General features: G+C 37.3%; 1 protein-coding gene across 1 annotated transcript in view; it reads left to right on the forward strand.

Annotated features, from left to right (window-relative positions):
• The window catches only part of LOC124552499 (glutamate-gated chloride channel), a 436,122-nt gene that overhangs the window by 352,187 nt on the left and 59,316 nt on the right, over positions 1–24,619 (forward strand). The window contains exons 10-11 of the mRNA XM_047126783.1: positions 276–428; positions 5,413–5,627. Coding sequence (XP_046982739.1) covers positions 276–428; positions 5,413–5,627 — 368 coding nt within the window. The remainder of the gene's footprint in view (positions 1–275; positions 429–5,412; positions 5,628–24,619) is intronic.

Below are 24,619 nucleotides of genomic sequence, written 5' to 3' on the forward strand. Positions count from 1 at the left end.
ATATTCTTGTGTATCACTGTTCTTCATAACAGTTATAAACATTTTTGTAATTTTCTGCAAGCAGCTCTTATGCTTTAATTCATTGCTGTATACCGGCACTTAATAAGCGCACACAAACTTACTGTAGCTTGAAACAGCTTCTTCCAGTAATTATTTCTAGCCATTCAGGAACTAGGAATAAGATTGTATTGATGATTTTAGAGCTTACCTTTCCAATTATATTTACTTCGTAGCACAGGAACTGTTTTGCTAATGCATTTAATTCTTTTTCATAGGTAACTACAGTTGTTTGAAGGTGGATCTGAGCTTCACTCGTGATCGTGCCTTCTACTTCACGACAGTGTTCATACCGGGCATTATCCTTGTTACCTCTTCTTTCATTACCTTTTGGCTCGAGTGGAATGCAGTTCCTGCAAGAGTCATGATTGGTAAGTGTTAAATTCCATCCAGAACCTTGAGTTCTTTTATTGCATAATAAGTAAAACTACACTTCTCTTTGAATTCAAAATCCACATCTGTATAGACAAAGTAAATGAAAATTTGCAACACCAAGAAGGAGGCATGATATTTATACTTTTGAACTCTATCCTCATCCTTGTATCATATACATGCAGGTTGATCAACATAATACACTAACAGAAAAAAAATCACAACACCAAAAAATAATTAATATAGAGTATCAAAATTTTGGAAATAAATTTCTCTCGATAACATATTAAAACAATTAACACTGCAAGTTCACAGGTTAACATAAGTGTAAGATGAACTATTGCAAATGTGAAATGCTGGTACATTAATAACTGGTGTAACTGCCAGAATGTTGGATGCAAGCAAGTAGATGTGCATACACTGCATTTTACAGGTGCTGGATGTCAGTTCGTAGGCTGCAGTTCCATGCCTGTTGCACTTGGTTGGTCTATACAGTGATGGTTAATGCTTTTTCTGGATGACACTGGAGCTGTTATTTGACGATGAGTTAAAACAGCGGTATGTGGGGGAGTGTTATCCTGTTGGAAACATCCCCTGGACCGCTGTTTGTGAGTGGCAGCACAACAGGTGAAATCACCAGATTGATGTACAAATTTACAGTCAGGGTGCATAGGATAACCACGGCAGTGCTCCAGCTGTCATATGAAATTGCATCCGAGCTATAATTACGGGTGTAGGTCCAGTGTGTCATGCATGCAGACAGGTTGGTTTTAGGCCCTAAACTGCCTCCTTCTAACCAACACAGGGCCATCACTGAGACCGAAAGAGAACCAGTTTTCATCGGAAAACAGAATGAACCTCCACACTGCCCTCCAGTGAGCTCTTGCTCGACACCACTGAAGTCGCAAATTGTGGTGGTTTGGGGGTCAGTGGAATGCATGCTGCAGGGTGTCTGACTTGGAACTGTCCTTGAAGTAACTGAAGTGAAACAGTTTGTTGTTTCATTGTGGTGCCAACTACTGCTCAAATTGCTGTTGCAGATGCAGTATGATGCACCACAGTCGTAAGCTGAACACGAAGGTCTCCCTTTGTGGTAGTGCCGCCCGATTGTACAGAGGCCGGTCTTTTTGTGACTGTACATTCTTGTGACCACTGCTACTGGCAATCGTGTACATTGGCTACATTCCTGCCAAGTCTTTCTGCAATATCACAGAAGGAACATCCAGCTTCTTGTAGCCCTGTCAATGACTTCGTTGAAACTCAGTAAGGTGATGGTAACGGTGTCTTTGTCTCCTTAAAGACATAACCAATGCTCACGAGCATTACAGGCATTTATTTAAAGCAAACCTGATTTGTGTTCTCATAGTGGTGCTACTGTCACCACTCTTGTGTGTCTGGTGTGACATGTGAATAGACATGACCTTTCAGATGTAGAAAGAGGCCTGTAAACTTTCATTTATGTCATACAATTCCTTCTCATTACTGTGATATTTTTTCTGTCAGAGTATTTGTATAAAAAAATAGATAACATAAACTGTAGAGTAAATACATGGTAATGTACCAATTATTAGGGTCACAGAACATATTTTGAGAATTCAGTATATTGTAAGCCCCATTATATGCTGCAGATAGAGCATCTAAATGTCACAGCTTGTTATCAAAGTGGTTTTCGAGTTTCCCTCGTGTGGTTTCTATCCATGAAATGTAAACCTTGATTCCTGTGTAACTGTGGTAAGAAAGCTGGCAATCTTATCTCAGACATTTTACTGATCTACCAAACTAAAATAATGAGAAATAAAAATCAGGTAGTACCTTAATCCAAGTTGCCTAAGAGTAATAAATGAAATGGATTATAATTATATGTATCAGATTATTTAAAATACGCAGAGTAGGACAGTGGTCATTGGCATAAGCTTGTGCACATTGTCAAAACTGTGTTACCATAAATGGTTCAGCAGCTATATATGAAAGTGCAGCAGACAGTTGGCATCACCTACAGAGTGATGGTTAAACCATTTTTTATGCTGGATACTATCTTACAGTATGTCTGCACTCACTCTCAAAAAACCACCATAAATTGCACATAGAGACTACTTCCCGTAATACACATATTGAGGTCTCCTTTGCATGTCTAGTTTGGGAAGAATGATTGTTTAAATGTCTCTGTGCACAGTTAAATCTGCAAAAAGTTACAATTAAAGTGTACCAGGTCAGTGTACAGAAAAAACAGCAAGGACACGCCTGAAGTTACTTCTGCATTTGGTTTTGACTCTTCATCTGAAATAAAATGCTGCATCATCCTGACAAAGAAATCCTTGGGCCAGTCACATTTTTTACTTGAGACCCCATATGACTGTACTTTCCTTAATAAGGCTCAGATTAATATCAAATCTAATGCTTTTAGAAAGCCAAGAAACACTAGATGAAGATTATTTAATTCCTTCCAGCCTTTTGAAATTTGTATGAGAAAGTGAGTTGTGATATATTACTTACTCATTCAACTGAGAAAAGCACAGTAAGTGTTGTGTTCCTCGTGATATAGCTGAAATTGATCTTTAACCCTTTTAACTGCTCTGGACTTGTTAATGTGCATGCCTTTGTACTCTGTGCTCTGAACGTGTTTACACACACCACCAGTCCTTCTAACTGGTACTCTGAATGTGTCTACATGTAGACACATTCAGAGTACCAGGTACAAGGACTGATGGCACGCGCAAACACGTTCAGAGCACACAGGAACAGGTACAAAGATGTGCACATTAACACATCCAGAGTAGTTAAAGGGTTAAACAAGTATATCTTTACTGTGAAAACTGTCTTTGTCATTCACTTAGTACGATTTTCTGCTTCTTCAAAATGTTGCTAAGTAATTCCAAAACTTCTTTCTGGTGTACCTGCATTGAAAGAAAGTGATCCTAAATCTAATAATGGTAAAGTGGGCATCATTAGGCATTTCATTGTTACCAGCCACACATACATTCATGTTCAGTTTCATCCAGCTGTCTCTACATCGTTCGAAAATCATCATGTCTGGGCCAGTGGGTCAAACAACTCAAAACTGTCTCAGAAATGTAATGACAGAACAGGAGTTACATGTGTGTCCCTTTCATCCTGCGGTGTCTGTTATTTGTCCTTCCTTTTTAACCTTTCCAAACCTAACCCTTCCTACCCCTGAGGAAAGAACTAATAGGTCTGAAAGCTAGGATGGTACAATAACTTTTATTTTTATAATGTGCCTGTCAGCAGTACTAAAAATTTTGCCTCCTGAAAGTGACTACTGATCCTTTCTTGGTCACACAAGAGTCAACATTGCAGTGCCAAATGTGTGTACCCATTCATCCCTCATTGCTCGTACACTGTTTTTTCAGTCCTACCAATTTAGGTTCATTCAGGTGGCAACAGTAGTATATAATGAATCACTATACATGAGTGTGTCTATCAGTTGCAGGAAGTCTAAAAATTAAGGTAAGGCCCATTCCAACTTGGAATGGTGACCACAATTTGTAAGTCATTTGTTCAGGAGCTAAAGAAAGACTTGTATGGGAAAAGGTGTAGGAATATGTTGCACATAGCACTGAAAGTATCACAGACTGAGAGATTTGCCTTAAGTGCACAGCATGAATAAGGATTATAATAAAAAAAAACAATATATAACTGTCAGAAACTATTAGGTAATCTGTTAACACAGTTTACTTTGTTTCTGTTGCAATCCAGAAGTTTTCCTGTACCCTTGGATTTAGGTTTAACACAATATTTTATTAAAGCACAAGAAATGGCTATTACTTTTACACACAATACTGGTTTGACTTGGGTTAGTCTTCTGGGTGCCTATTGCATGTTGTTATTCTAATTAAATCCATACCTGGCAGTAAAAAACTCACACACCCAGTGTTTGTAATTACACAATTTCCTTCTGTTTTATACAAATTCCCCTGCTCTCTCAGTCCATACTCATACATTTCTGATGATACTCAACTTTCCATAACTGACATGAATGAACTGGATGAGTTTAGCGCCTTCTACACAGGTCTTTGACTTTTTTTATGTATAAATATTCTACAGAGCTATTCAGCACTGTTGTTGTTGTTTGCTGTATATGCCTACAGTTAAAATAAGAAAGCATTACCACATCTTCTACAGAATGTCCTGTAATCTCTTGAAACTAGAACTTCCTTTGAGTACTGTGTAGCAGCATTGGTGTAATAATAATGATGGTCATTTCTGCTTGCCATTCACGATGTACCAAGTCCATCAGTGTACTGTATCTTCTGGTAGTGCTAAAATTTGTGAGACAGATTGTGTTGTATGATGCAGGTCACATGTAAGTACAAATTGTGGTGAAATTCACCACTGTAATCAGCTTGAACATTAGAAAATTCTCCAAGTAAAGTAAAAAATAAGGTCTACACTAAGTTGTTAATGATGGGGAAATACAGAGAATTGTTAACAATATTATGAAAATGAAAGCTGCTACTCACCAGATAGCAGAGATGCTGATTTGCAGATAGATACAACAAAAAGACTCTCACAATTAAAGCTTTCAGCTATTAAGGCCTTCATCAACAATAGATGACGTGTGTGTGTGTGTGTGTGTGTGTGTGTGTGTGTGTGTGTGTGTCGTCTGTTGTTGATGAAGGCCTTAATGGCCGAAAGCTTTAATTGTAAGTCTTTTTGTTGTGCCTATCTGCAACTCAACATCTCTCCTGTATGGTGAGTAGCAACTTTCCTTTTCATAACATTGTTACATTCCATCATGGATTTTCCATTGTTTGAGAATTGATAACAGGATTTTAAGGAAGCAACTATTGCGTAAATGTTGGCTTACACGTAAATTGTTTGAAAATGCAAAGTGGTCCAAGTGGATGTTCATGTTTCTAAGGTCAAAACTGAAATTTGTGGTGGAATATTGTTGTAACTATTTTTGTGTAAGTTACAAATTATTCAGTAAGCTGGAAAGGTAACAGCATTTTTCCTCTATGAAAGGTGTAACAACAATGCTCAACTTCTTCACAACATCAAACGGGTTCCGATCGACTCTCCCTGTTGTGTCAAATCTGACAGCAATGAATGTTTGGGATGGAGTGTGCATGTGCTTCATCTACGCGAGTCTGCTGGAGTTTGTGTGCGTGAACTACGTGGGACGCAAACGACCACTGCACAATGTTGTGTACCGCCCGGGTGAAAACCCTGTAACCCAGGTAAGCCGTACACCCACAATATTCAGTGTGTTTATATGTCAGTATTACATTTATTTATTTTTGGTTTATCATGGAATAAAGCAGGCTAATAGTCAGTACCAATGAAGGCCAGTGTGGGACATATTTGTTTTTTGGACTTGTGAATTTTGTTTTAATTGATGATTTTATGTGGTCACCCTATCAATCAGATTCAGTCCTGATTCAACAGTGGCATATTTCCTCCTACCAGCTGCTGTAAATGAAGATGGATTATATCAAGATCTGCAGTATGTTGCAGGGTGAAAAACTTTTAGTGGTGTTAGTACTTATTAGTTAATGTACAAAACTGGTATTTTAAAATTGCTAGATGGTTTAATAACTGTCACCGTGAATTCTTTGTAGGACTATTCATGGAGATTTACTCTCATTCAAATGGAATTTTCACTATTAGGAATACTTGTCCTTCAAAGATACCCAGTTCCTTTCTGCCTAGTACACTGTTGGGTTGGCAATCTCAGTTTTATATTTTATCCCTGTGTTCTGATGAAGACACAAGCAATTACAGTAGTGTTCCACCTGTAACAATCTTACAAACAAAACATTAAATGATAAGATAAATACAGAAAGCAATAAGATTGAAACTACAGTATTCTGATATTTTCACCTTGTTTATGGTATGCTGTAAATAAAGAACATATTCCACAAAAAATTGATTGGGGATGTACTAATTTCTTTGTGTCACATAATTTGATAACTACTTGAGAAAGAAGGAAATAGCAGGTCTAGGTTCAGATGATTCTTATGCTGTTGCTATTTCCTGTCAGAACACTGCCATCTGCAGTTGGGCATCAGAAAGTTCATTTCCTTAGCTGCACCACCTATTAATAATAATCTAATCTCATACAATATTGTGTTGGTCTGTGATACTGCATTTGAACCGTGAAAAAAATTGTTTAATGTGTGTCTCGGAAAGCACTTTTGTAGAACACTACTAGATCTATGCTATGAGGATTGCCCAGAACGTAATGCACTGCACTTTTTTCTACAACAGTTCTTTATTGAACATAATGAAAATTACACACATGAAAGAATGGTGTTTTGTCTGCACAGTCTATTTTTCCAAATAATTTCCATTCCTTTCTATGGCCTTGCTGCAGTGCAAAGCAAGGTCGTGTGTGCCCTGTCAGTACCAATCCTTGTTCTGGTGGCAGAGCCCGTGGTTCACTGTGTGTAATCACCTCCTCATCACCCTCAAAATGTCTTCCACAAATGGCATCCTTTAATGGCTCAAACAAGTGGAATTCTGATGGGGTTAAATCAAGTGTGTCAGGTGTGACAGCCGTGGATGGTCTTCCCGACCACTGCAAATCGTGGAGTTCTGCCTTCTGATGACCTCACCCTTCGTGCCCAGCACCTAACTGTACTTCTCTTGACAACAGATGCTCCATAGACTTTGCACACACGTTTGTGAATATTCCCCACAGTTTTTTCTTTGCAGTGAGAAATTCAATAATGGCACATTGCTTGTAACATACATCACCTACAGACACCATTTTGAAACTGTCATACAGCTACTTGTTGTAAGTGACGGACACTTGTCACGCCCACTCAGGAAACTTCAAATAATAGCATATGTTTCGCATTCATAGCATGTTTTTGGCTGAGAAAAAAATGGGGTGCATTGCTTTCTGGGCAACCCTCATAAATGAAGAGATCTGATACAGAATTAACTATGACCTGATTTCTGCTTATGAGTAATGTGTTTCATATATGTTTTGCACAGAAAAATTAACCCTTCAGTTTCCTTTCAAAAAATGTTTAACATTTCCCTTTTTTGGAAATACTTTTCCTGCTGTTGCCAGTCTGCAATTTATCTCATTTTTACTTTTGCCATGAATAATTATTTTGGTATGAAAATATAAAAACTTGTCTGTACTTTCAGCATCTCTTTTTCCCTAATCCAACTCCCTCAGCATCACCTGACTTAATTCAGCTACACTGTAGAATTTTACTCTTATTTATGTTCATCCTGCAACATCTTTTCAAGGGCATTATTCATTCTATTCCACTGATCTTTTCAGTCTTTGCTGTCACTGACAGAATTACTAAGTCATGGGCAACCTTTAAAATTTTATTTATTTTCCCTAACCTTAGATTGCATTTTGTGTTTGCATAAATACCATCATTCAATAAATGCCCCTTTCATCAGTCTTTACAACCTTAAGATGCTGTCCTTGTTGTTTAATTTTATATGAGGTATCTGCTTATTCTTAAACATATTTCTGTAATCTACTCTCTTCCTTTGACTTCTTTCATTTGACATCTTTCCTGTTGAAATTTCTTTTTTTCACCTAGTATTTTATCTTTATTTTGTTTGCATCTTAGTAGTCTGTGATCACTTCAGTTCTGAAATGGTTTAAGATTGTCACAGATGTTTGATAAAATATTGTCTGTGTCATTTTTAGTTTCATATGGACATTGCCAACCTGTTTTCTGTTTGCTTTCTTCTATTGTATTGTGTTAAGGATAAGCATGTTGTTCTTGGAAAATACTTTTAGTGTGTTACCTCAGCCATTGATGATATAACAACAAAACTTTCCCACAGAAGAAACATTCTAAAGTTTTTGTCTGACTTTCACATTAAAATCTTCCAGCATCATCTCGTAGTGTGATTTGTTGTCATTTATCAGTAACTGTAACTCTTCATAGAGGTCTTCTGCCACCTCACCAGAGTATGAGCCTGCTGGTGCATTGACTTGAGTAACTATGAAAAATCTTGTTTACTTTTAGAACAAGTCTTGTTATTCTGGCTTAGATTCCTTCAGTGCCCGTGATATTGTCAGTGAGTACCATAAAAAACCACAAAACTGAGTTTTTCTGGTATAAAAGTTGTTTTGTCAAAGACTCTCATCACCCTGCTACTGCTACCTAGTGAAATTCAAATTTGTAGTTCCCCAAGTCTTGTTTACAAAGATTACCCAGAAAGTAATGTACCGCATTTTTTTCTCAGCTGAAAACAATGCTACAAATGCAAAACGTTACATATATATTATTTGAAGTCTCCTGAGTAAGCGCACCAAGTTCCCTTCACCTCCGATAGATAGCGTAGTTGCAGGACAGTTTCAAAATATCATCTGTAGGTGATATACATTACAAGCAACATGCCATCATTGAATTTATTATTGCAGAGACAGAAATTGTGGGTAATATTCACAAATGCTTGTGCAAAGCCTTTGGAGCATCTGCCGTCGACAGAAGTACAGTTAGTCGCTGGGCCTGGAGAGTAAGGTCATCAGGGGGCGGTTTGGCAAAGCTCCACGTTTTTCAGCAGTTGGGGAGGCCATTAACGGCTGTCGCACCTGACATGTTGCAGCGAACTGATGTCGTCATTCATCTGAGCAGACGTATTATGACTCAGCAGTTGGTGTTGCATCTGTCAATCAGCAAAGGACGTGTGGATGCAATTATCCACAGTCTTGGATATTCAAAAGTGTATGCAAGATGGGTCCTGCGGTGTCCAACGGTGGATCACAAATCACACAGGAAAAACCTTTGTCTTGTTTTATTGCAATGTTTTGAAACTGAGGGGGAGACCTTCTTGTCCCAAATTGTGAAAGGTGATGAAACCTGGGTTCAACATTTTGAGCCTAAAACAAAATGACCGTTGATGGAACGGCACCATTCCCACTCCCTACAGAAGAAAAAATTCAGAGTAACTGCTTTATTTACTTTATTTTTATTTATTTATTTATCCATTCATAGACAATAAATATTGTAGGGGTGTTGTCCAAAAGTACATGTAAATTTATGGAAAACAATCTGTGCAAAAGGAACATACAAAATTTTACAATAAGTAGTACAAAGAATAATACTACAAAATTGTACAAAAAAATGTACAAAGAATAATACTTGGTCATACAAGACACAGTACAACTTTTTATACATGTATACTAACAGTATTGTAACTGCATAGTCTGTTTGCCCTAAGGCTTTACTTTTGCCTTCCCTAAACAGCAAGCCCTTATATTCACTGCAATAATTCAGTAAAGATTTTACCACACTCAACAGCTGTCCATCAGATTTAAAAAAAATTAACAGAAACTTTAGGAGCTGAAAGACAGTGTTTTCAGTTTTGCCTTAATATAAACATTATCACAATTATTTATTGGCCTAAATAGTCATTTACTGAGTAAAAACATTGTTCAAGTAGAAATTCTTTAAATTCTACTTTAAATCTGTTTTCATCTTCTGACTTTCTGATATTGGCCGGCAGTGTGTTGTAGAGTTTTGTACCCATATGGCTTACATGCCTTTGTGTGTGAGTTCTTTTTGTTCACTGAGTATGGAGTGCTGTGCTATTTCGAGTATTGTGGTTATGCAAGTCTGCATTTGTCTGAAAATCTGCAAGGTGGACCCTAACATATAAAACACATTTGTATATGTATAAGGAAGGTGTTCTTAGAACTTTAAGCTTGTTGAATAAGGGTTTGTATTGTATATGTGGATGACTGTGTGTTATTATTCAGATAGCCCTCTTCTATAACAGAACGATTTGTTTGAGACGGCAAGTGGAGGAACCCTAAAATATTACTCCGTATATTGCAAGAGACTGAAAATAGCCAAAATATGCCATTTTGGCACCCTCTGCAGTACGAACATTTCCAATAATTCTAAGAGCAATACAAGCTGAGTTAAGTTTCTGTACAAGTTTCATTACATGATCATTAAAATTAAGATTTTCATCTACGTGAATCCCCAGCAATTTTGTTGATGCCACTCTGCCTGTGGCCTTGTTACCCAACAACAGATCAAGATTTACATTTTGACATATTTTCCCAAACTGTATATAATTTGTTTTATTTGCATTTAATGTCAATCAATTTGCATTGAACCAAGTGTAGACATTCTTTATTAATTGATCAGTAGTTGTTTGCAGCATTCACTTTGGTGCACCTATTGTCACACTAGTGTCATCTGCAAACCCATCTGAGGTGTGAAAGTCATTTATGTAGACAAGGAACAATAAGGGACATAGAATACTGCCTTGCAGCACTCCTATTTCCACTTTTTTTCCATCTGATACTAAATTTATTTTGTGGTTGGAGTAATCTGACATCAGCCCTACAATCCGTGTTCTGTTTTGTAGGTATGATTCAAACCACTTTTTCCCTGTCCCATGAATGTCTAATGCTTCCAGTTTTTCTAAAAGAATGTCAAATGCTTTTGAGAGATGTAAATTTAGTCCTACTATGCTGTTGTCTTTTTCTAGATTTTTGATTATTTCTTCAGTGTAGCACATTACTGCTGTTTCTGTATTTTTATCTGCCTGGAAGCCATGCTGATTTCTGTTTAGTAACTTATGGTCATTTAGATATTTGTTGATTCTGTGCTTCATTAATCTTTCTATTATTTTGGAAAATGCTGGAAGGAGGGATATCGGCCGATAGTTTTCTACCTTACGCTTGTCGTCGTTTTGAATAAGGTTTCACTTTTGACAGTTTCATCCTTTCTGGAAACACTCCTTCACTAAATGGTAAATTGGCTATGCATGCCAAGGGCCTTGTGATTTGTGCAGCTGTCATTGTTATGATATAAACATGCACCTCATCCACTCCTGCTAACATTTTAGGTTTCAAGGTTTTTCTTACTTTGAACACTTCATGTTGATCTGTTGGATCTGTCCTCGTGCTACAAGCAGCTTTTGGAAATTCGTGTTTTTCTTGGTTTGTAAATTTCAAGCTTAATGAAGTTGTTGCATTTATGAAATAATTGTTAATGTAATTTGGCAAATCTTGTTTTTTAATATTGACATTTTCTGTGTTTTTGAGAATGATATCCTGGTCTTCGCATCTCTTTCCTGTTTCAGTCTTCACAATACCCCTTGTGGCTTTTGATTTGTTATCAGACTGTCTTATTAAGTTGCCATTACTCATAAATTTTGCCTTGGCAATTACTTTTTGATATACCCTCTTGTAATTCTTAACATATTCTATGAACTGTGCATCTGTAGATGTCTTCAATTTTGAATTTAGTCTGTTTAGAGTTCCACAAGAAGTTTTAGTGCCAACTGTGATCCAAGAACTTGGCTTTGTATTGTGATGTGATGTGATTCTTGACAGTTTCTTTGGAAAGCACATTTCAAAAGATCCCATGAAAATTGAAAAAAAAGTGTTATAAGCATCATTTGTATTTGTTAAGGACAGCACTTCTGCCCAGGACTCACCAGTCAGGATATTAGTAAATTCTACACAGTTTTCAATGGAAAACTTTCTTTTATACATGAAGTACTGTTTTCCCTTGCAGTGGCATTGAAGGAATTTTGAGGACAAGAGCATTATGGTCTGATAATCTCAAATCAGTATTTGTTACTTCTACTTCTGTGGGTTGTACATTTGAAAATATATAATCTATAAGACTGTTTGTATTATATGTTATTCTTGTGGGTTCGTGTATGTGTGGAAACAGATTGAAAATACATAATAGATTTAGTAATTGATTTTTTAGCCTACTTTCATTCATAAGATTTATGTTGAAATCCCCACAGATGACTACAGTGGCTCTTTCAGTAAAAAGAATGTTAAGCAGTGGTTTTTTTTATTATTATTAAAGAATATTTCAGTGTCCCCAGTAGGTGCTCTGTATATTGCTATGACTATGACTTTTCCCTGTGTTTCATACAACTATATAGCTGCTGCTTCAAAATGATTTTCCACACTCAATAATTCAGCTTCACACCTTCTTTTGTACCTGATACTTGATTTAGTAAAGATATATACACCTCTGTTTTTGCCATTTTTTCTACGATACTGAATTGCCAACTTATATGGATGAATATTAATGATACTTAGTTCAAAAGTTCTGCACCAATGCTCCATGATGCATATGCAGTCAGTGTTTGCACTGTTCATTGCTATCTCAAGTTCTAGTGAATTACTACCTCAAGTTCCAGTGATTTATTTCTAAGGCACTGAATATTTAGACTTAAAATATGCATGTGACTAGGGTGAGAACTGTCACAATTTTATTTACATTTTGAGCTGTCATATTCGTTCTTGTGTTCTGGTGAAATACCAAAAATCCTTAAGAACGACAGGTTTCCTCCACCTCTCGGGGCGTACCTGTGCATTGGGCTGTGGCGAGTTGCTTGTCACTGCAATTGGTGCTGCTGCTAATGTACTTAATACAGCCATTTCTGTTGTTGTTGTTATTGTTGATGGTGATGCTGTTTCTGACACTTCAAATGTTGGCTCTGCCACTACTGTTGTGTTTTATTGTGAACTTAGAGTCTCTTGCTTTTCTTGTTTTTGTCTAAAATAATATTTGGATGGTGAGGAACTGTAGTTCTCTTGTCATTGAAATCGCTGTCCACTGTTCTTTCTGTTAACACTTCGTCTTTTTTTACGTGCTTTGCTGGTGCTGATGGTTCAAACGCTTTTACCTTTTTTTGAAGTGCTTTCACTATTGTGTCTGGTGATGGCAATGCAATTATCATTTTGGTGTTGAATTTTTTTTGGCAGTTTTTTTATTTCCTTGGTTATCAAAGATTTGCCAGATATTCTTTCCCCAAGCCATTCAGGTAAAGTCTGCGTTGTGAGTGGAATCTATTTCCAGTATTGCTTATATCAACACATACCACGTTTTTAAAATGTCTGCAGATTTTTTGCAAACTGATTGTTGGCACTTTCTATTTCCTTACTAACACATGATCATCTTACAAGGTCATAGTGATGTGGAATATTGACCATTACTATGTTTGTGTGAGTGAGGTTTCTCAGACACTGTTTAAGATCACACGTTGCACTCGCTGTTTCATTTTTGTAGACATTGTTTGCGCCTCCCAAAAGTACAAGAAAGTCTTTATTGTGCAGATTTTTTTATCTCTGTGGATGCAGTCATTTTTTTAATTTTGCCAAGTGGGGCTCCCCATTTCACTATACCACACAACTATGTTTTAGTTGTTTCTTTTAGCTTACTTGCAAGTCCATGACCATAGCTGTCTGAAAGCTCAAACAATTTGCTATTATTGGAGTTCACAATGAGGGAATCATTTTGTATTTTTGGTGAACACTTCGGCACAGTTTTTGGTCAGAACATTTACATTGACCTCATTCATGCTTGTTTGCATCAATAAATTTTCTTCTTCTACCTTATTCACAGTGCCTTTCTGCTTTTTCCATTGTTCATGCAAACTGTATATTGCATACTCACTATCAGCGGTTGAAAGTCCTTGAAATGTGTTTCATGCACAAACCTTGCGTAACTTTCACAGGTTTTCTGCTTCGGTTGCAAAGATCATGATCACTGTGTTCTGGGGCTGTGAAGGTGTGATTCTCATTGATGTGATGCCAAGAGGTGACACCATTAATTCAGAAATATGTGTCAACACATTAACAAAACTCAAGACACGCTTCCGGTGACTTCAGCGCTACAATTACCCAGGAAATGTTTTGCTGTAACATGGTAACACGTGACCCCTCACTAGTCAGAGGACTGCTGAACACTTCGCAAAAGAGGGTTAGACAGAGTTACCCCATCTGCCTTATAGCCCTGACCTAGCCCACTCGGACTTCACTTGTTTGGGCCATTAAAAGATGCCATTCGTGGAAGACATTTTGAAGATGATGAGGAGGTGATTCACACAGTGAAGCACTGGCTCCGCCACTAGGACAAAGATTGGTACCAACAGGGCACTGGAGGAAGGCCATAAAATGGGTTGGAGATTATGTGGAAAATAGGCTGTGTAGATTAAACACCATTCTTTCATATGTGTAATTCTCATTATGTTCAATAAAGAATTGTTGAAAAAAAAATTTGGTGCATTGCTTTCTGTTCAACCCTTGTAACTTAATTGCTGACTTACTCTTATCCATTAAAAATTATGTTTTATGAATTAATAGAGGGAAACATTCCACATGGGATAAATATACCTAAAAACAAAGATGATGTGACTTACCAAACGAAAGCACTGGCACGTCGATAGACACGCAAACAAACACAAACATACACACAAAATTCAAGCTTTTGCAACAAACTGTTGCCTCATCAGGAAAGAGGGAAGGAGAGGGAAAGACGAAAGGATGTGGGTTTTAAGGGAGAGGGTAAGGAGTCATTCCAATCCCGGGAGCGGAAAGACTTACCTTAGGCGGAAAAAAGGACAGGTATACACTCGCACACACACTCATATCCATCCGCACATACACAGACACAAGCAGACATTTGTATTGCCTTTACAAATGTCTGCTTGTGTCTGTGTATGTGCGGATGGATATGAGTGTGTGTGCGAGTGTATACCTGTCCTTTTTTCCGCCTAAGGTAAGTCTTTCCGCTCCCGGGATTGGAATGACTCCTTACCCTCTCCCTTAAAACCCACATCCTTTCGTCTTTCCCTCTCCTTCCCTCTTTCCTGATGAGGCAACAGTTTGTTGTGAAAGCTTGAATTTTGTGTGTATGTTTGTGTTTGTGTGTCTATCGACGTGCCAGCGCTTTCGTTTGGTAAGTCACATCATCTTTGTTTTTAGGTATAAAAATTATGTTTTAGTTACTTATGGAATTAAAAGTAATCATTCTTGCCCATCAATTCTGCAAGCCCACTCTTTCTTCAACCTTTATATTCTCCTTTTTATCATGTTAGTATAGACTGAAGAAAATTTAACTGCTATTGATAGATAAACATAGTAATTTCTCCTGCAGCAGTATGGCCAAAGAAAAAATTATTCTTATCTTTCTCTTTTCTGTGAAATGGGCATTCTGTTTGTATTTTTATATTCTGAAAGAGATACAGGAATCTAGAAAGATCTTTAAAACCATTTAATACAGTGTACCTGTATGAAAAGATGTGAATGTATAAAACAGGAGGATACTCTTGGTGGATGGAGTTATCAGGAGAACACTACAGGAGTGGAATTATATGCTACAATGTGGCAAATTTATTATTTACTGTCCACTATGTAAATAGCATTTTAATCTTTCACTACAGTTATGCCTCAAAAACAGGGGCTACTGATGGGATTTTACAACTTTTGTTTTGCTGCAGTATGATTGCATTGCACTACAAAAGCAAAGATTATGAATAACATCAAACTGATTGTCTCAGTTAAAAAGGTTCTTTTTTTTATTGTTAAATCTATAGACTACACTACCTTCAACTATACCTTATTTTGATAAAAAAAATCAGTGGATAACCTGGATGCTACATCTTAACAGATTCCTTTAAACTTTTTTTGAAATGGTTATGCCTGTGGGGTATCTTTTATCCAAATCCATTCTGTTCCCTTCAGAGGGACAGTTTTTAGTTATTTTGTGTTCATGTGTGATAATTATGAGGATTTAGTGTCCACAAGCAGTTATCAAGGTTTGAATTTGTTCAGATTTTTAACTGGTTTTTAATAGCATTCAGTGCTGCTATTGCATTTACACATTTAATTTCAATGACCCATTTCTTACCACTTCATACACAACTAGTTAATTGGTTGCAACATTGCATAATTTCAATATGTTATGTTAAAACTTTCATGCAACAGAAATGCAAAAGGCTGCGCAGTCGTGATACTCACGTAAGAAACCCACCATTAAAAACATTTTCAGTAAGAGCCAGTGCTTGGCATCTTGCAGGCCTATGCTGCATTGCATGAAATACATGCATATCTTTCATATCTGGCAAATGCATTTTTATAATTTTAAGCTTTATGAAATGAAATTACTTTCATTTATATTTGTGAATTGAGTACTGTTCCTCTGTAATATTGATTGGAGCATTACCAAAGTGTAGACTACACTTGTTGAAACTGAATCATTTCTTTGCATTATTATTTGGAACTCTCTAATATTATTCCAAGTAAACCTCAGTCAGAAGAGTTGTATGCTTGATATACATTGATATTAAATAACTATGTATTCCTGGGCAGTAGGAAACCATGTTTTGTTTACTTTCTTACTACTAGATCTATCACAGAAATACTTTAGAAATGTATTTGATCAACAGACTCATCTAACCCTTTATTGTTAAAGCAGTTTCTTGTAAAAAATTTACAATATACTTTGCATGAAGTAATATTCTTTCAAAGACACATTGTGCTTCTATCTCAAACTAGACATTTTATGTCAATCCTCAGCACATATCATGACAACACTACCATTACAAAAATAAGCATATACTTATGTTCATTGTTGTATACTTACTACTGCCAATTGATGATGCTTATGACTCAAAACCCTAACATAAGAAAAACTGAAGTAAAAGATAGCAAACTTATCACTAGTTGTGGTTACTAAAAATTTGTATTGTATTTGAAATAGTTTGTGAAGTTAAGGAAGAAAGTAGTGGGTAATACAGAGGAAATTTTCAATCTGTGCACTATTTTAGATATTCACAGTGGAATTTCAATTTACCCAAAAGGAAGGGCATTGATAATTCTGCTTTTTCTGGAAGGTAAAATTAAGCCAGATGCATCACACAAGATTTTTTTTTTCAGAATTACTTTTTCCATGTGAAAAAACTTGAGTATTCATTTGGTATACCTGTGTCCTTTGTTGTTAGTTTTGTAAAACTGTTACTTCTTTCTGTGCACAACTTTGTGCTATGTTGATGAACTTTCTGGACTGTCGGTGTGCACTTAGTTACCGTCACTTACATGAAAATCGTACAGTCCAGCTATCAGTCTTAGCACAGTGCTGTATGTTAAGTATTCTAGTTATTATATAAGAAGAATGAAATTTTTCCTGCTACCTGTGACAGGAAAGCTATCATATGAGTATGAAAAAAGTGTAGCTGTTTGAACAAAAGCAACAGGAAAAACATTCCAATTTGCATTAAATTCTGCCTCATAGTAACAGAGCACTCACTCATCTTTTTGCAATCTTAATTCTAATGCAGAAGAAAAGTCTGCACAATGTGCAGATCACTTAAAATTAAAGCAACATTCTGCCATTTGCTGTAGTGTTGTGAAGGAAAGCAACATTATTGTGACACAGAAATTTTACTGGTGTCTTCTTTTGCACGAATTTAATGTTTTATGATCTCTGCATGCAATTATGAAATGGAGCCAATGAAACTTTTAATAAAGAATGCACCCATAAATTAGAGGTTTATCAATGTATCCTTTCTACTACTGTACTGAAAAGTAGCTGTATTGGTAGTCACACCATTTATAATCTCACATCTCTGACACCTTTTTATTCCTCTGCATTACATTCAATTTCAGTTACAGCTTTCAAATATTTGCCTCTTTCTTCTAGGTAATGTAAAATCTTATATTCTGTTTAACTGATAATCTTTCAAAAAAATATTTAAGAAAATTAAGTGTTAGTAAATTTTGTTATTATTCATTTGACGTCACAGACATCATTATATATTTAAGTCATCATTTATGGTATGTAGTAGTAATCAGTTTCATTGGCATCCTTTCACATTGGTCTTGCCTCTCTCATTTTTCTATAATGGCTAAAAGCAGAGGCTATGTAGGTTGCAGTGAACCTTTTTAAGTGCATGACACTATGTAGTTTATTGCATTTAAAAGAATATTGCTTCATGAAATAAACTGACGATAAACACTTTAAAAAAAATTAATTATTTAAGAATTGAAACTTTGAAGATTACTGTCCACATACCAGCTGTTCCTGCAAGAACAACTACAGAAGGACAGACACAGTAATTTAATAAAAGAATGAATGAATCTATGTGAATCAGTGCTCCTTTCCTCTCGTTCACTGTATCATTAAGTCCTTGCTGATCCAGTATTATGAGTGACTTTACCTATTCTCCAACATCTGGATATGTGCCCTAACCTTTATCTGCTGTCTGTCTTTACCCTGATGAAAGAATTTTGGAAAATTCCAAATGACAGAAGTAGTATTTTTAAATTTGTATGTGTTTCATCTGTGCTCCAGGTTTTCCTGTTTCAACAGCTGGTAAATGGATGTTCTTCTTCTGTCACATGTATACTTTATCTATTACATTTTTGAAAGTTCTGCGTTAGGTACACAGGCTTTTCTGCAGAGTCACTAAAGAAGACTCTCAAATCAATAAAAGATCAGATTTGCAGCCTCCATCATTTTTGTGTGTGCCCAATAATCAGTGGCTGAAGACACATCTTACATCAGTTTTGGCATTAAATTGTTGTTACTTCCTAACTTAGCACTGGAATGAATATTTTGTTTCCTGTATTGAAGAGCTCAAAATTATATGTAAGATAAATGTGATGCCAGATGTTGTGTCATTTAGTCTTTAAATGTTTGTACTACAAGACACTGATGGATCTATATGTATAGTAACCTGATCACGGTTGCTCAGCATTCGTAAAAAGGCATAGGGTAATATGGAAAATTAATGTGTTTGTGACTGATACATGTGTATGGTCTTCTGGTGAAGAAAGTCTGTGTGTTTTAGAAATAAAATATGTGCATTGACAGATGTAAGTAATCCATATTCATTTTTACTGCAGCAGCCTTAAAAATGGTACTTACTAAAAGCAGATACCTGTACAGTAAAGTTTCTTCACTTCAGTGCCAGTAAATGTGAACAAGCATTCGTTTAATTAGCACATTTAGTTTAATAAATCCTGTCATGAAGGATAGGCATCAGGGATGTGGAAAAAGGCAAGCTATACAAAGATAGCTGCTGCAAGTTACTTTAATGAGGTGACGCATACAACTGCCAGTAATTTGAAGAATTACTTGTTGTGGTTTCACCCACAGCAGCCATATATACAGAAAGACTATAGCAACCAAAAACAAGCAGAAGATGCAGACACAGGATAAAACAAATAAGTTGTCAAGTTGATTGAGGTAAACATGTGGAAGTACTTCAAAAAAAGCCGTCCGCTAGGTTCATATGCAATCAGCTTTCCATTCAATAAATTGAAAATTGTCAGAGTAATAAAATATATATAGAATCATGTATAACGGGCCATGATTTTGAAACCAACACAAAACGACTTCACTATGATCATTGTGTTTAACCTTAATGAAGTCAGTTTTGTGCTGGTATTGAAATCATGTCCTCTTACATGTGGTTCTGTAAATTATTTTATGACTCTGATAATTTTCACTTTATCTGATGGAACGTTGAATTACATATCCATCTAATGTACAGCTTGTTTGTAAGTACTTGCACATGTTTACCTTGGTCAACTTGGCAACATATTTGTTGTATTCTGTGTGAATACTCTTTGGGGTTTTCTTTTTCAGTTTTCCTGTGAAGTTGGTTACTATGAGCAAAACCAGTAAAACATAAATAATAAATTTGTACAGCTGTTGGAAAACATGCAGTTCTTCATACTTTCTTAAGGTGTGCTGAGAACTAATTACTGAATGTGTCGTGCTGATCTGCTTATACTGATAGTCATGGGAATTATTTCTAGATTACTTGATGCATGTACACATACATTTGGAGAAAAACAGCAAAACTGAAAAGCCACAGTTCAGCTGCTACTTTCACCTGATACTTCAGATTAAGCAGTTGTGTGATTTTACACAGGTCACTATCAGCTGTCTGTATACTGGCAAAGTCAAATTCTGTCTAAAGCCATAATTAGAGTTATGCAAAATCTACATCACTGAATCAAAATACCCCCCATGAACCATGGACCTTGCCATTGGTGGGGAGGCTTGCGTGCCTCAGTGATACAGGTGGCCATACCGTAGGTGCAACCACAACGGAGGGGTATCTGTTGAGAGGCCAGACAAACATTTGGTTCCTGAAGAGGGGCAGCAGCCTTTTCAGTAGTTGCAGTGACAACAGTCTGGATGATTGACTGATCTGGCCTTGTAACATTAACCAAAACAGCCTTGCTGTGCTGGTACTGCGAACAGCTGAAAGCAAGGGGAAACTACAGCTGTAATTTTTCCCGAGGACATGCAGCTTTACTGTATGATTAAATGATGATGGCGTCCTCTTGGGTAAAATATTCCGGAGGTAAAACAGTCCCCCATTCAGATCTCTGGGCGGGGACTACTCAAGAGGACGTCGTTATCAGGAGAAAGAAAACTGGCATTCTACGGATCGGAGCGTGGAATGTCAGATCCCTTAATTGGGCAGGTAGGTTAGAGAATTTAAAAAGGGAAATGGATAGGTTAAAGTTAGATATAGTGGGAATTAGTGAAGTTCAGTGGCAGGAGGAACAAGACTTTTGGTCAGGTGATTACAGGGTTATAAATACAAAATCAAATAGGGGTAATGCAGGAGTAGGTTTAATAATGAATAAAAAAATAGGAGTGCGGGTTAGCTACTACAAACAGCATAGTGAACGCATTATTGTGGCCAAGATAGACACAAAGCCCATGCCTACTACAGTGGTACAAGTTTATATGCCAACTAGCTCTGCAGATGATGAAGAAATTGATGAAATGTATGACGAGATAAAAGAAATTATTCAGGTAGTGAAGGGAGACGAAAATTTAATAGTCATGGGTGACTGGAATTCGTCAGTAGGAAAAGGGAGAGAAGGAAACATAGTAGGTGAATATGGATTGGGGGGAAGAAATGAAAGACGAAGCCGCCCTGTAGAATTTTGCACAGAGCATAACTTAATCATAGCTAACACTTGGTTCAAGAATCATGAACGAAGGTTGTATACCTGGAAGAATCCTGGAGATACTAAAAGGTATCAGATAGATTACATAATGGTAAGACAGAGATTTAGGAACCAGGTTTTAAATTGTAAGACATTTCCAGGGGCAGATGTGGATTCTGACCACAATCTATTGGTTATGAACTGCAGATTGAAACTGAAGAAACTGCAAAAAGGTGGGAATTTAAGGAGATGGGACCTGGATAAACTGAAAGAACCAGAGGTTGTACAGAGTTTCAGGGAGAGCATAAGGGAACAATTGACAGGAATGGGGGAAAGAAATACAGTAGAAGAAGAATGGGTAGCTCTGAGGGATGAAGTAGTGAAGGCAGCAGAGGATCAAGTAGGTAAAAAGACGAGGGCTAATAGAAATCCTTGGGTAACAGAAGAAATATTGAATTTAATTGATGAAAGGAGAAAATATAAAAATGCAGTAAATGAAGCAGGCAAAAAGGAGTACAAACGTCTCAAAAACGAGATCGACAGGAAGTGCAAAATGGCTAAGCAGGGATGGCTAGAGGACAAATGTAAGGATGTAGAGGCTTGTCTCACTAGGGGTAAGATAGATACTGCCTGCAGGAAAATTAAAGAGACCTTTGGAGAGAAGAGAACCACTTGCATGAATATCAAGAGCTCAAATAGCAACCCAGTTCTAAGCAAAGAAGGGAAGGCAGAAAGGTGGAAGGAGTATATAGAGGGTTTATACAAGGGCGATGCACTTGAGGACAATATTATGGAAATGGAAGAGGATGTAGATGAAGATGAAATGGGAGATAAGATACTGCGTGAAGAGTTTGACAGAGCACTGAAAGACCTGAGTCGAAACAAGGCCCTGGGAGTAGACAACATACCATTAGAACTACTGATGGCCTTGGGAGAGCCAGTCATGACAAAACTCTACCATCTGGTGAGCAAGATGTATGAGACAGGCGAAATACCCACAGACTTCAAGAAGAATGTAATAATTCCAATCCCAAAGAAAGCAGGTGTTGACAGATGTGAAAATTACCAAACTATCAGTTTAATAAGTCACAGCTTCAAAATACTAACGCGAATTCTTTACAGATGAATGGAAAAACTGGTAGAAGCGGACCTCGGGGAAGATCAGTTTGGATTCCGTAGAAATGTTGGAACACGTGAGGCAATACTAACCTTACGACTTATCTTAGAAGAAAGATTAAGAAAAGGCAAACCTACGTTTCTAGCATTTGTAGACTTAGAGAAAGCTTTTGACAATGTTGACTGGAATACTCTCTTTCAAATTCTGAAGATGGCAGCAGTAAAATACAGGGAGCGAAAGGCTATTTACAATTTGTACAGAAACCAGATGGCAGTTATAAGAGTCGAGGGGCATGAAAGGGAAGCAGTGGTTGGGAAGGGAGTGAGACAGGGTTGTAGCCTCTCCCCGATGTTATTCAATCTGTATATTGAGCAAGCAGTAAAGGAAACAAAAGAAAAATTCGGAGTAGGTATTAAAATCCATGGAGAAGAAATAAAAACTTTGAGGTTCGCTGATGACATTGTAATTCTGTCAGAGACAGCAAAGGACTTGGAAGAGCAGTTGAACGGAGTGGACAGTGTCTTGAAAGGAGGGTATAAGATGAACATCAACAAAAGCAAAACGAGGATAATGGAATGTAGTCAAATTAAATCGGGTGATGCTGAGGGGATTAGATTAGGAAATGAGACACTTAAAGTAGTAAAGGAGTTTTGCTATTTAGGGAGTAAAATAACTGATGATGGTCGAAGTAGAGAGGATATAAAATGTAGACTGGCAAAGGCAAGGAAATCATTTCTGAAGAAGAGAAATTTGTTAACATCGAGTATAGATTTAAGTGTCAGGAAGTCGTTTCTGAAAGTATTTGTGTGGAGTGTAGCCATGTATGGAAGTGAAACATGGACGATAACCAGTTTGGACAAGAAGAGAATAGAAGCTTTCGAAATGTGGTGCTACAGAAGAATGCTGAAGATAAGGTGGGTAGATCACGTAACTAATGAGGAGGTATTGAATAGGATTGGGGAGAAGAGAAGTTTGTGGCACAACTTGACAAGAAGAAGGGATCGGTTGGTAGGACATGTTTTGAGGCATCAAGGGATCACAAATTTAGCATTGGAGGGCAGTGTGGAGGGTAAATATCGTAGAGGGAGACCAAGAGATCAATACACTAAGCAGATTCAGAAGGATGTAGGTTGCAGTAGGTACTGGGAGATGAAGAAGCTTGCACAGCATGCATGGAGAGCTGCATCAAACCAGTCTCAGGACTGAAGACCACAACAACAACAACAACGAGTCAAAATATTCTGATAAATTGTGGAAGGAGTGGCTAATGAGGCACTCTTTTACTTTATATTTGAATATCTGGTGATTTTCAATTTCCTGCCTGGTGTCTACTGGCAGTGTGTTACACTGTATAGACTTTTCCATAGAAATATAAAGCTCCAGTCTGATGGGCACACATAGTCTATATGGCAATTATTTCTGCTTCTAGTGTTGCAATTGTAAATTTTGCAGTTCTACCTTAATTCATTCCTGTTTTTAACCACAAATACCACTAGACAGTAAACTTATCTTAAAAAAAGGGGACTGGAATAGGTAGATGTGCTGTACATATACAAACAAACAAATGATTACAATTTTTCAAAAACTGGATGATTTATTCGAGAGAAACAGCTTGACAGATTGAGCAAATCAATAACATGTTGGACCACCTGTGGCCCTTGTGCAAGCAGTTATTTGGCTTGGCATTGATTGATAGAATTATTGGGCAGCCTCCTGAGGGATATCGTGCCAAATTCCATCCTATTGGCACCTTAGACCATGAAAATCCTGGGCTGGTTCGAGGGCCCCGCCCATAACGCTCCAAACATTCCCATCTGCGGAGAGATCCGTTGACCTTGCTGGTTGAGGTAGGGTTTGGCAAGCACGAAGGCAAGTGGTCACCACATGTGGGTGGGCATTATTTTGCTGAAATATAAACCCAAGACAGCTTGCCATGAAGGGCAAGAACACTGTGTGTAGAATGTCACTGACGTACCATTATGCTATAAGGATTCTGTAGATGATGACCAAAGATATCCTAATGTGAAAAGAAATGGCACCCTAGACCATAACACCTGGTCATCAGACCGTATGGTACACAAGAGTCCATTGTGCTTACTGAGCCACCGGTTGCATGCCAGAATGATGACAGTGATGAATCCAAGCTGTGAGTGCCTCTCTGATGACACTCAGTCCTCACGTCTGTCATCTTGCTGGGTCGACTGCTTTGTTCGTGATGCTGTGTTTGGGTGTAGTTCACCCATTCCTATCAACATTTTCAAATGTGGCATCACTCCTATGCAAATGTCAAGTGATTTACTGGCTACTCCAATTGGCTTCATTGAGCTCAACTACAAATCGTCTCTCAGATGCTGACATCATAGTACTCTTGGGCCTGTCCGTGAGCC

Source organism: Schistocerca americana, chromosome 10 (assembly GCF_021461395.2).
Source record: "Schistocerca americana isolate TAMUIC-IGC-003095 chromosome 10, iqSchAmer2.1, whole genome shotgun sequence".
Classification (NCBI taxonomy): domain Eukaryota; kingdom Metazoa; phylum Arthropoda; class Insecta; order Orthoptera; family Acrididae; genus Schistocerca; species Schistocerca americana.